General features: G+C 47.0%; 1 protein-coding gene across 1 annotated transcript in view; it reads left to right on the top strand.

Moving 5' to 3' along the window:
- The window catches only part of LOC145341794 (rifampicin phosphotransferase-like), a 175706-nt gene that overhangs the window by 148481 nt on the left and 14363 nt on the right, over positions 1-12862 (top strand). The window contains exons 28-31 of the mRNA XM_080186727.1: positions 1914-1976; positions 5103-5198; positions 7477-7634; positions 8543-8678. Coding sequence (XP_080042853.1) covers positions 1914-1976; positions 5103-5198; positions 7477-7634; positions 8543-8678 — 453 coding nt within the window. The remainder of the gene's footprint in view (positions 1-1913; positions 1977-5102; positions 5199-7476; positions 7635-8542; positions 8679-12862) is intronic.

Genomic DNA, 12862 nt, shown 5'->3' with positions numbered 1-12862 from the left:
TAGACAGCACAAGCTCAGGCTAAAGGGACGATTCTTTAAAACAGAGATGAGGAGGAATTTCTTCAGCTAGAGAGTGGTGAGTCTGTGGAACTCTTTGCTGCAGAAGGCTGTGGAGGCCAGGTCATTGAGGGTATTTGAGACAGAGATAAATAGATTCTTGATTAATAAGGGGATCAACAGGGGGGCAGACGGTAGCACAGTGGTTAGCAGTGCTGCTTCACAAGTCCAAGAACCTAGGTTCGATCCCTGGCTTGGATCACTGTCTATGATGAGTTTGCATGTTCTCCCCGTGTCTGCGTGGGTTTCCCTCGCATGCTACAGTTTCCTTCCATATTCTGAAAGATGTGCTGATTAGGTGCACTGATCCAAACAGGAGCCAGACTAGGGGAATTTCACAGTAACTTCATTGCAGTGTTAATGTAAGCCTTGTGATGAATAAATAAACTTCACCTTTGCCAGGGGTTATGGGGAAAAGGCAGGAGAATGGGGATGAGAAAAATATCAGCCATGATTGAATGGTGGAGCAGTCTAGATGGGCTGAGTGGCCTAATTCTGCTCCTATGTTTTATGGTGTTGTGGTCTAATGATCAAAGGGGTTGACTCTCAACCGTCTTCGGGCAACTGAGGATGAACAGCCAGCGACACCCATGTCCCATTCATGAAAAAAAAGGTCGCAGTGCACCCAAAAGACCAGCACGGGGAGCTCCTGTTTTCACGTTGTTCTGAGATATTCCTGGTCATTTGTGTGATGGAAAAGATGTTGAAGCTTCTGTTAAGACAATCCATAGCTCTAAGCTACGATATGCATGTAAAAGTGCCTGCTGCCATAGCAACATGGACTCCCTGAGATTTTCTGACTACTCATGCCCTGCTGCTGCTGCAAGTGAACATGGAGAATTTGGCACCCAGCAAAATCTCTGTTCACTGCAGCGGGACTGGAGAATCCAGCTGGCGTGAACGGCTGGAAAATTCCGGCCCCATTTTAATCCACCACCATTAACATGTGTCATGGATAAGTTTCCGAATTACTTTGATACCCAAAGAAGGCTCGTTTAGTGACTGGAAACCAGTGTCCAGTGGCATATGACAGGGTTGAGCCCCCTATTATTCGTCATTTATATAAATGACATTGATGACTATGTGAGGAGTGGGATTGGCAAGTTTGTGGATGACGCAAATATTGGACAGGTGGTTAACAATGAGTGTAATGAGCTACAAGAAGATATAGACAGAATGGTCCAATGGGCAGATAAGTGGCAGATTAAATTTAATCCTGAAAAGTGTGAAGTGATTAATGAGGAGTAATTTAACAAGAAAATACTCAATGAATGGTAGGGCACTGGGAATTTCTGTGGAACAAACGGACCTTGGCATGTTTGTCCACAGATCTCTGAAAGTGGAGGGGCACATTAGTGAGTGGGGGGGGGGGTGAAAAAGACGTATGGGACACTTGCCCTTTTCAATTGAGGCATAGATTACAAAAGCAGGAATGTCATGTTGGAGTTTTATTGAACTGTGGTGAGGCCACAGCGAGAGTACTGTGTGCAGCGCTGGTTACCACATTATCAGAAGGATGTGATTGGAGGGTGTGCAGAGGAGCTTCACCAGGATGCTCCCTGGGATGGAACATTTAAGTTATGAAGAGAGGTTGCGTAGACTTGGGCTATTTTCGTTGGAGCAGAGAAGACTGAAGGATGACCTGACTGGGGTATACAAGATATGGTTGGTGCAGGGCTGACGGTCCAGTTCCTGCGCTGTTGTTTTCTTTGTTCTTTGATGCATTTGCAATGTGTGAGCGATCTGATCATTCCCATTTACTACCTAAAATAAAAAGCTGAAAATTACCCTCAGAGGGCTTAGCTTTTGAGGTCATTTTTTTTTTCTTTCTTATGGTTTTACTTTTTCAACGTTAGGCGATCGCTGAAGCAATCGAAACCCAGGACCAGTGTACCGAATTTCTAAAGCAGGATGCCGAGGTAAAAAATAATTCTGGATATCGGATAATATTCAGCTTGGAAATTTGATATATTAATAATAGTAATTGAATTTTGGTAGCTTCTGTTCAAAGCTGATCACCCAGGCTGATTGAGTTTTGAACAGGGTATATAATGGTTGTGGATATGTAATGGACAAGGTACATAACATACAGGGTTAAAAACAGGCAGTGTATTCAACAGGTAGTGCATTGGACAAGCAGTGTAGGAGACAGATGGTGTAGGGAACAGGTCCGATGTCTCTGACGTACAAATTTGATTTGATTTATTATTGTCACATGTATTAGTATAAAGTGACAAATATTGTTCCTTGCATGCTATACAGACAAAACATACCATTCATAGCGAAGGTAAGGAGAGAGTGCGTAATGTAGTCTTACATTAATATCTAGGGTGTAGAGAAAGATCAACTTAATACATGATAAGTCCATTCAAAAGTCTGACAGCAGCAGGGAAGAAGCTATTGTTGAATTGGTTGGTACGTGACCTCAGACTTTTGTATCTTTTTCCCGATGCAAAAAGGAGAAAGACTGTGTGCCTGGAGTACATGGGCTCCTTAATTATGCTGGTTGCTTTGCCGAGGCAGCGGGAAATGTAGACAGAGTCAATGGATGGCAAGCTGATTTGCGTGATGGATTGGGCTACATTCACAACCTTTTGTAGGTTCTTGCGGTCTTGGGCAGGCCAGAAACCGTACCAAGCTGTGATAGAACCAGATTCAAAAGGATAGTCATGGCATGAATCAATTCCGGCCTCCCAGATTGCCTGGATCCATGAAGGTTCTCCTACCTCCGCCACAGGTCCACAGTAGACGCCATCTCCCTGGCCCTGCACTCAACCCTGGAACACCTAGAAAAGAAGGACACCTATGTCAGACCAGTATTTATTGACTACAGGTCAGCCATCAACACCATTATTCTCACAAAATTCATCTTCAAACTCTGTGGCCTGGGCTTGGCACCTCCCTCTGCAACTGGATCCTGAACTTTCTAACCCACAGGCCACAATCAGTAAGGATAGGCAACAACACCTCCTCCAAGATCATCCTCAACACCAGTGCCCCACAAGGCTGTGTTCTCAGCCCCTTACTGTACTTCTTGTTCACCAATGCCTGTGTGACCAAATTCCCCTCCAACTCGATTTTCAAGTTTGCTGATGTGGTGGGTTAGATCTCAAACAATGACGAGAATGAGTATAGGAAAGGGTTAGAGAATCTGGTGAACTAGTGCAGCAACCATAATCTCTCCCTCAATGTCAACAAAATGACGGAGATAGTCATCAACTTCAGGAAGCAAAATGAAGTAGAAATGGTAGAGAGCTTCAAGTTTTTAGGTGTCCAGCTGACTAACCAACATGCCCTGGTCCCCCATGCTGGCGCAATAGTTAATTAAGAAAGCCCACCAATGTCTCTTCATTCTCAGAAGACTAAGGAAATTTGGCATGTCTGCTATGACTCTCACCAACATTTACAGATGCACCATAGAAAGGATTCTTTTTGGTTGTATCACAGCTTGGTATGGCTCCTGCTCTGCCCAAGACAGCAAGAAACTACAAAGATGGTGAACGAAACCCAGTCCATCACTCAAACCAGCCTCCCATCCATCGACTCTTCCACACTTCCTGCTGTCTTGGACAAGCCAACAGCATAAATAAGGACCCCACACAGCCTGGACATACTCTCTTCCACCTTCTTATTATAATACATGTGACAATAATAAATCAAATCAATTCAAATGGCCCTTTTCCTGTTACTGATATATTTACCGCATCCCAATGTGAAAATATACTGTCCGTAAATGGAGATAATCGTCATAATTCTTGAAAATCAAAAAAGGCAGCAACGTGGCAGCTCGTGCCCATGTTCAGTGTGAGCACAAAGGCGAGGTGGACACAAAATCGCACAAAAATTGGAAAAATGAGATTCTCACTGGCAAGATCTCGTTTTACAATTTTCCCTACCTTTTGCTGGTGATGTAACGTGACGAGAACCTCATTTAAATGCATTTTAATGCATTTGAATATAAATAACAGGCTTGCCTGTTATTTAGAATTCTATCAAACCAGGCCTACAAAGGTAATGATTTTTCCTCATTTAAAATGTCATAGAATAGAAACAGAGCTTGCATGGAACATTCAAAATTATATTTTTAAAAAATATATCGTGAGACCTAAAGCACTAAATTATTTAATTGCCATGCAATTCTGAGAATTCTGTCTGTTTCTCTGTAAAGTTTAGTCTTGGCCTTACTTTCCTCAGATCCTTCCAAAATGCCACATCACTGCAGTTGGGTGGTGATCTACATGATTTGGGATGCATTTAAAAATTATTTCACAGAATGTGGGCATTACTGGCCAGGCCAGCATTTGTTATCCATTCCTATTGCCCTTGAGAAGGTAGTGGTGAGCTGCGTTGAACCGCTGTAGTCCATGTGGTGAAGGTACATCCACAGTGCTGTTAGGGACAGAGTTCCAGGATTTTGACCTAGCGACTGTGAAGGATCAGCGATATATTTCCAAGTCAGGATGGTGTTCGGAAGGGAACTTCCAGCTGGTGGTGTCCCCATGCATCTGCTGCTTTTCACCTTCTAGGTGGTAGAGTCATGGATTTGGAAGGTGCTAGTGAAGAAGTCTTAGTGAGTTGCTGCAGTGTATCTTGTACATGGTAAATGCTGCTGCCAATGTGCGTCAGTGATGGAGAGAGTGAGTGAGTAAGTTGTTGGATGGGATACTGGTAAGGGAACCTGCTTTGTCTTGGAGAGTATCGAGCCCCTTGAGTGTTGTTGGAGCTGCACTCATCCAGGCAAGCAGAGAAATTTCATTACACTCATGAATTACGGCTTCTAGATAGTGGAGAGCCTGACCTGTTCTTGTAGCCACAGTATTTATGTGGCTAGTCCAGTTCAATTTCTGGTCAATGGTATCCCAAAGGGATGCTAATGCCATTGAATGGGGAGATGACTAAGTTCTCTCGATGGAGATGGTCATTGTCTGGCATTTGGGTGGCATTTACCAGGAAACTTATTTTAATGCATGATTGCATGCAATTAAGTATTTAAAACGTTAATTATGTTGAAAAATATTTGGCGTCTAATTGCTACCTTTCTCTAGACTGCAATATCTTGGCTGCTGTCTCAGGAGAGCGGAGAAGCTGGTGTTCAATTCCAAAAGTTTCTTCAGAAACATGGCTATCGCTGCTTCAGGGAGGTGAGTATATGGTTACCAACCAGACACTGTGTACGTCTGATAAAACTACTGGGTGTAAGATTGTTTGCAAAGATTGGTTATAACAAGTTGGTTATAACGACAAAGTTAACAATTCATCATCAGAAAATGCTGGAAATATTTAGCACCATCTTGAAGAGAGAAAGAGAGTTGCGATTTCAGGTCTATGACATTTCATTCGAATTCCTACAGGAGGACATGTGGCCCATCGAGGCTGCACTGACAACAATCAAACCCTATCCCCCTTTTTACCCCACGTATTTCCCTGCCAATCTCCCTGACTAAGGGACAATTTAGCATAGCCAGTCAACGTAACCCACACATCTTTGGACTGTGGAAGGAACCCAGACCACTCAGAGGAAACCCACACAAACACAGGCAGAACGTGCAAACTCCGCACAGTAAGTGACCCAAGCCAGGTATTGAACCTGGGTCCCTAGTGTGCGAGGCAGCAGTGCTAACCATAGCACAATCCAAAGGTCTGATGATAGGCCGCAAACCTGTTTCTCTTTCCATGGAAGCTGCCGAGTATTTCCAGCATTTTCTGATTTGAAACTTTCAGATTCCGCACTATTTTTGTTTTTGTAACATTTTATCTTCTCCTGTGTTCAACTTTGTATCTTGCTTAATTGCAAAAAGAAAAATTGGGTGTGAGTCATCACAAAATTCACACGGGCTGGAATGAAACTTGTGGAGAATTTAAGCACTTAGTTTCTCCCCAGGGGAAAGGGAACCCCCGGCTGCAGAATGGAGTGGTGCAGTGGTTTTGATCCCTGCTAGGTTACCAGGAAGCATGGAGGTTAAAGAGACCCGGTCACTCCAGAACTTTCACAGGCAGGAATAGAGATGTAGATCTTAGGCTGCCTGAAATCACTGTAAAGTGGAGATGCCGGCATTGGACTGGGGTAAACACAGTAAGAAGTCTCACAACACCAGGTCAATATCCAACTAGTTTATTTGATATTAAACCCACAAGCAAATAGTGTTTCCAAAAGCTTGTGGGTTTACTTTCAAATAAAGTGGTTGGACTTTAACCTGGTATTGTGAGACTTCTTACTGAAATCACCGTGCCAGAGATGATCTATGGGTCAGCCAAAGTAAGAAGGGGCAGTTGAACCACGAGACCCCCCCATCCACTGCAAGACTGGTGAGGTCAACACCTTGTTCCCAGTCTAAGATTACCTGGCCCCCAGGACTTGTGAGAGGACCTTCCTGGCAGTGTCAGAGTGGCAAATGACCACGCGACTTGTCTTCTTGACCTCCCCTTGAGCCCAAGGCACCAGATCAGGGTGTCAGTGACAGGTTGCCAGGAGCAGTGCATTGTTGACACTGCCAAAAGGTGTGGTCTGAATGGGGGGCCTGAAAGGGCAGAGTGGGAGAGTCTGTGGGGAAAGGGAGTCTGAGAGAGGAAGGTGCCTATGTGGGTGATCTGAGGGGAGAGGAGGGTGGGTGGGGATCAGTCACGGTGTGAGGGGAGGGAGTGACCCATGATCAGAGTGGAGGAAGGGAGGATACGCCTCTTTTTTGAGGGATTGGTGGTTCTCCCTTGGACACTTGGGGTCAAGTACATCATGTCCCTGCTTGTGGGTAGTACATGTAAAGCCTGCCTGGTGCCGTTCCCCCTGTGGGCAGGGTGACTGGTGGGAAGCTGGTGAATGTCAATGACAATGACACTAATGAACACTAATGACAATGAGATTATCGGCTCTGCATAATTATTGGGTTGCCGCCCTTTCCAGGCAGGATCCCAATTGGGGTCCGTGGGTAGTGAATCCCGAGAGCCCCTATGCCCGCTGGGAATCCTGATTTTTGGCAGATGGCCCATTTGCTAGGCATCGGGATTCATGGTGTTACAGTGGTTAGCACTGCTGCCTCACAGCTCAAGAAGCCAGGGTTCAATTCCAGCCTTCGGTCACTGCCTGTGTGGAATCTGCACTTTCCTCCCACGTCTGCATGCGTTTCCTTCAGGTGCTCCGGTATCCTCTCACATCCAAAGATGTGCGGGTTAGGTGGATTGGCCATGACAAGTTGCCCCTTCGTGTCAGGGGCATTAGCAGGGTAAATACATTGAGTTACGAGAATAGAGGCCGGATGGGATTGATGTCTCTGCAAGCTCAATGGGCTGAATGGCCTTCTTCTGCTAGGATTCCCACTGGCTGTCTGAGGAGGTCAGCGAATCTTCCCCTATGCTTCAGAAGGTCGTGACACTGAGCTTCAGATATGCAATAAATAAATACACATCTGTCTTTTCTCTTGGCAGGCTGAATTACGTGAAAAGCCATGGGCAAGTGATCCAATGAAGATACTCCCAGCAATCCAGAGAGCTGTACGGACCAGAAAATCAATTGCTAAAAAAGTAGAGATGTCTCCAGAAGAGGCCATTGGTTCCATAAGATCGTCTGTTACATGGATTGAAAAGTATGTGAAAGTATTAATAGCAGTGAGTTTAAAATTCAGCCATGCCCAAGTGAAAATATCTCTCCTCAGTTCTCCTCCAATCCTTCCACCAATTACTTGTAGTGTGTGTAGTATTGAACCCTCCGATAGAGAAAATAGGGCCTTCCTACCTCTCTGTCCATGCCCCTCATAATCATATGCACCTGAGTGAAATCTGCTCCCCGCCTACTCTTGTACAAAGTATACAACTCTTGTTGCCACAGTGGACTTGCCTACTTGAACTCCCCTCAAGCACCAGGCCAGGGAGTCAGTGGCAGGAAGTAAGCCAGAGGACGAGGAAAGAACACAACTCTAGGGGCAGCACGGTGGCACAGTGGTTAGCACTGCTGCCTTGCAATGCCACCAAGGACCCAGGTTCGATTCCCGGCTTGAGTCACTGTCTGTGTGGCGTCTGCACATTCTTCTCGTGTCTGCGTGGGTTTCCTCCGGGTGCTCAGGTTTCCTCTCACAGTCTGAAGGACATGCTGATTAGGGTGCATTTGCCATGCTAAATTCTCCCTCAGTGTACCCGAATAGGTGCCGGAGTGTGGCGACTCAGGGATTTTCACAGTAACTTCAATGCTGTGTTAATGTGAGCCTACTTGTGACTTATAAATAAACTTAAACTCTGGCCTACCCAAACTTTCCTCATAGCTACAATTTTCCAGTCCTGACAACTTCCTTGCAAATCTTCTCTGCACCCCATTTCCGAGGTGGATGTTCTGGAGAGTAAATGGAATGAGGATTGTTTAAAATGGGACTGTGTAATTGCATTGAATAATCATCATTTTAGTATTCGAGCATTGTATGATGACACTGCTGTGGAGACTCTCTTGGGGTATTTTACTACATTAAAGGCACTATGTAAATTGTGATCCTTGTTGCTATAGGTGTATCCTGCACTTGATCTTACCATTGGCTAGAAAAGCCATTGCCACCAGAGAATTGGTGAAAGCTGAGGCAATCAGGATGAGCAGTGTTTTCAAGGCTGCCTACTGGAACCTGGCTAAACTGATGTTACAGGAGGTGAGTATCCCAACTCACTTATACATTTGTACAACACAACTGCGCATAATGCAAAACCAGGATGATTTTAATTTAATATCCCTCTCGTTTTTTTTTTAATTCATTTGTGGGACATGGGCATCAGTGGCTGGGCCAGCATTTATTGGCCATCCCAAGCTGCCCGAGGGCAGTTGAGAGTCAACCATGTTGCTGTGGCTCTGGAATCACATGTAGGCCAGACCGGGTAGGAACGGCAGTTTTCCTTCCCTAAAGGACATCAGTGAACCAGATGGGTTTTTTCCCTGACAGTTGACAATAGTTGCATGGTCGTCAGTAGATTCTTAATTTTTGTTTTAAATTGAATTCAAATTCTACCATCTGCCATGGTGGGACTCGAGTCCGAGTCCCCAGGACATTAGCTGAGTTTCTGGGTTAATAATCTACAGACAATACCACTACGCCATTGCTCACCTTGAGCAATGAATATATAACAGTACCACACTCATGTGAGTCAAATCCTGGTCAGATCAATAACTAGCAAGGGAAACACTGAATCGCATGATGCAGCTCCATTCAATGAGCATGTCTGTTGATATAATAAAGTTCATCCTGATTATGTGGTTGCACAACAGTGCTGCAAAACATTTCCATGCTAGATGACAGCAATGGGTTCATTCTAGTCACAAATGGGTGGCATGGTGGCACAGTGGTTAGCACGGCCGCCTCTGTGCCAGGCACCCAGGATTGATTCCCGGATTGGGTCAGTGTGTGTGGAGTTTGCACATTCCCCCCATATCTGCATGGGTTTCCTCCAGGTGCTCCCACAATCAAAAGATACGCACATTAGGTTGATTGGCCATGCTAAATTGGCCCTTAGTGTCAGGGGGACTAGCTAGGGTATGGGGATAGGGCCTGGGTGGGATTGTGGTTGGTGCAGACTGGCTGGGCCACATGGCCTCCTTCTGCACCATAGGATTCTACGAACTGGTTGCAGCTATATCTACAGGTATTGGTGAGGAGGCTGCAGGTGAGCCAACAACAAGCCAGCAGAATTTTGAAGGGCTGGAATAAATATCCACGCAGCTCTGAGTCCACAAAAATTATTGAACTAAATAGCCTGTTCTTTCTTCCCGCAGGAGTCCCTTTCTAAACTACTGGTTAGGTCACTCAGTGCCTGGCGCAGAGTGCATTCCGTTGATCATCTGCCTCTTAAAACTCCAAAATGACATTGGGCTTCTTCATACATCTTGATTAAGATATGACTGAAAGAGAAAGCCATGCCCATGCAAAGGCCCCATTGAAAATGGGGAGTACCATATCAGGAACAACACAATTTTAGCATTGCACTGCCATTTTTGGACTGGTACTCTCCCACGCCCACCCAGCAGAGGCTGCGTTAGCCAGTCACTTTATTTGCCCAGTTGCTTACACCAGACCACAAGTGTGAACATTGAAATACACACATAGGCAGCAAATTAGAACTGCAGTTCAATGTACTATCAACGACTGCCATTTATTGACTGCATTTTGTAGTCATTCATTGGTTGGATACGTGTGATTTACACAGAACCCCAAAGCAATTTTGAACTCTGTCCACCGCACACACTCTGCCCATTGGTACCAGGCATTGAGTAGTCCTAACTCAACTAGGCCTAACCAGAATCCTTTAAAGGAACACTGCAGGAAAACTCAAGGAATTTTTTTTTTAAAGATTTTTGTGTGCTGGGATGAGCTCCTAAATAAATGCAAACTCCCTCTTTTCCTTCCCTCGCAGAGGGGTATTTATTTATTTGTGAACTAAAAGGACACAGAACGTTGTGATGTATATCCATTCATACACCACCAAAAGTTTGAAAGACAGTAATAGCATAATATGAAATGTGCCATGGTGGGGAGGTAGCACAGTAATTAGCATTGCAGCCTCACAGTGCCAAAGATCTGGGTTTGATTCCTGGCTTGGGTCACTGCCTGTATGGACTTTACTCATTCTCCCCGTGTCTATGTGGGTTTCCTCCGGTTTCCTCCCACAGTCCAAAGATGTGCTGGTTAGATGAATTGGCCATGTTAAATTGCCGCTTAGTGTCAGGTGGACGAGCTAGGGTAAATGCATGGGCCTTATGGGGATAGGGTCTGGATGGGATTGGGGTCAGTGCAGGCTCAATGGGCTGAATGGCCTTCTTCTGCACTGTAGGATTCTATCATCTTCTCAGAGGCCGGTGTCCCTTCACCAGATTCTGTTGGTGAACAAACGCTCTTCCACTTGCAGAGTGATTCCAGTACGCACTCCAGAGTGTCAGAAGACATCCCCATTTTTATATGTGAGTCTGACTCCTTGATGGGGTCGGCAATTATGACCTCAACTAGGGAGTTCAGACTCCACCTCATGAGCCTTGTAGAGGTCATTTCAAAATGGAGTAGATATTAAAAAGTGACCTTGTTGCAAGAACAAGAACACGAGCTTTGATGACAGGATGGGGTGAGAATCAGTTGCTTTGACAAATGTAAGGTCCCAATCAGCATCACTTTCAACACTGGGAATGTACAGTTCAACTGGGAAGGGACAAAATGAATGTCAGCGTGACTGATGGGCCAATGCACAACTGCATCAGCAAAGACAGATAGGAAAGATTGTTCAATAATATTGATCAATCTGTAATCACTAAAGCCGTTATTTCACATGTCAGATAAGAAACTTGTGAAAGGGAGTGAACCAGTTACCAACAAATGGTTGCTGAAAGGTTTTGGCATTTCTTGGAAAGACAACCTTAACAAAAAAAATCAAGCAGATAAGAACAGAAAATGCTGGAAATGATCTGTGGCATTTATGGAGAGAAGGACAGAGGCTAATGGGTGGAATGTAATGCCCCCACCTCCTGCCAATTCCCAGAAGACATGTTGGAGGCAGGGAGTATTTAATCAGGCGTTATGGTGTGGGGATGGGCCACAGTTAAGTCTAGGGTGGACAGGCTGGTGGATGGCCATCTCACCTTGTCACCAATTGAAGCCTTTGAGTGAGCAATTAATATCCATCTAAGGGCCTCAGCTGGTATTGAGCCAGGGGAACTCACCATGCAGGGAGGCTGAAAAGCAAAGGCCTGTCAGGTTTGCTTGCAGGCTCTTATGGGGGGGTGGGGGGTAGGGGTGGGGTGGGTGGGTGGGTGTGGGGGTGGGTGGGGTGGGGTGGTGGGGGGGGTTGGGGGTGGGTGGGGTGGGGTGGTGGGGGGGTGGGGGGGGGGTGGGTGGTGGGTGGGGGGGGGTTGGGGGTGGGTGGGTGGGGTGGTGGGGGGTGGGTGGGTGGGGTGGTGGGGGGTGGGTGGGGGGGGTTGGGGGTGGGGTGGGGGGGGTTGGGGGTGGGGTGGGGGGGGTTGGGGGTGGGGTGGGGTGGTGGGGGGGGGTTGGGGGTGGGTGGGGTGGGGTGGTGGGGGGGGGTTGGGGGTGGGTGGGGTGGGGGTGGTGGGGTGGGGGGTGGGGGGTGGGGGGTGGGGTGGTGGGGGGGTTGGGGGTGGTGGGGTGGGGTGGTGGGGGTGGGTGGGGGGTGGGGTGGTGGGGGGGGTTGGGGTGGGGGGTGGGTGGGGGGGGTGGGGTGGTGGGGGTGGGTGGGGTGGGGTGGTGGGGGGGTGGGGGGGTGGGGTGGGGGTGGGGTGGTGGGGGGGGGTGGGGGGGTGGGTGGGGTGGGGTGGGGGTGGAGAGGAGGGGTGGGGGGGAGATGGTCCCTCGTTGTCAGACATTTGGGGCAGAATTTTATCATCCCGCTCACCACAGGAATTGTAGGGGACGGGTCACAGACGGTGCAAAGGTCCTCAGGTGGGACTTTCCAACCTTGGGGTGAGTGCAACTAGAAAATCCTGCCCTTGATGTCTGATTTGAGGAATTCAGCCTGAGGAGGAGATGGAGGGAGTGTGGAAAGCCACCCCACTACACCCTTGCTACTGATCCCCATCCCATGAACCCCATTCTGCCCTGACTCCCTTTGGTTTGAGGTGCTTCGCTAATCTTGGATCGCTGGCTGTTCCCACTGCTCCTGCTGGCATTGCCCATGACAGACAACTGCCGGACTCTGATTAGGAATAGGGGGAATAGGATTTCCTCACGTGGGGGTCTTTAATTCCCCGCCTGAGTGGCACTTAATACAGAAGACCTCCAGAGGAAGCAACATGGGTCTCTCTCTTGTCAGCTCTCCAGTTGTCGCACAAGAACCCATCGCT

This window comes from Carcharhinus amblyrhynchos, chromosome 4, assembly GCF_965287045.1.
Source record: "Carcharhinus amblyrhynchos chromosome 4, sCarAmb.v2.hapA, whole genome shotgun sequence".
Lineage (NCBI taxonomy): Eukaryota > Metazoa > Chordata > Chondrichthyes > Carcharhiniformes > Carcharhinidae > Carcharhinus > Carcharhinus amblyrhynchos.
Note: the sequence above shows the minus strand (reverse complement) of the source record. Positions and strands in the feature narration are given on the sequence as shown.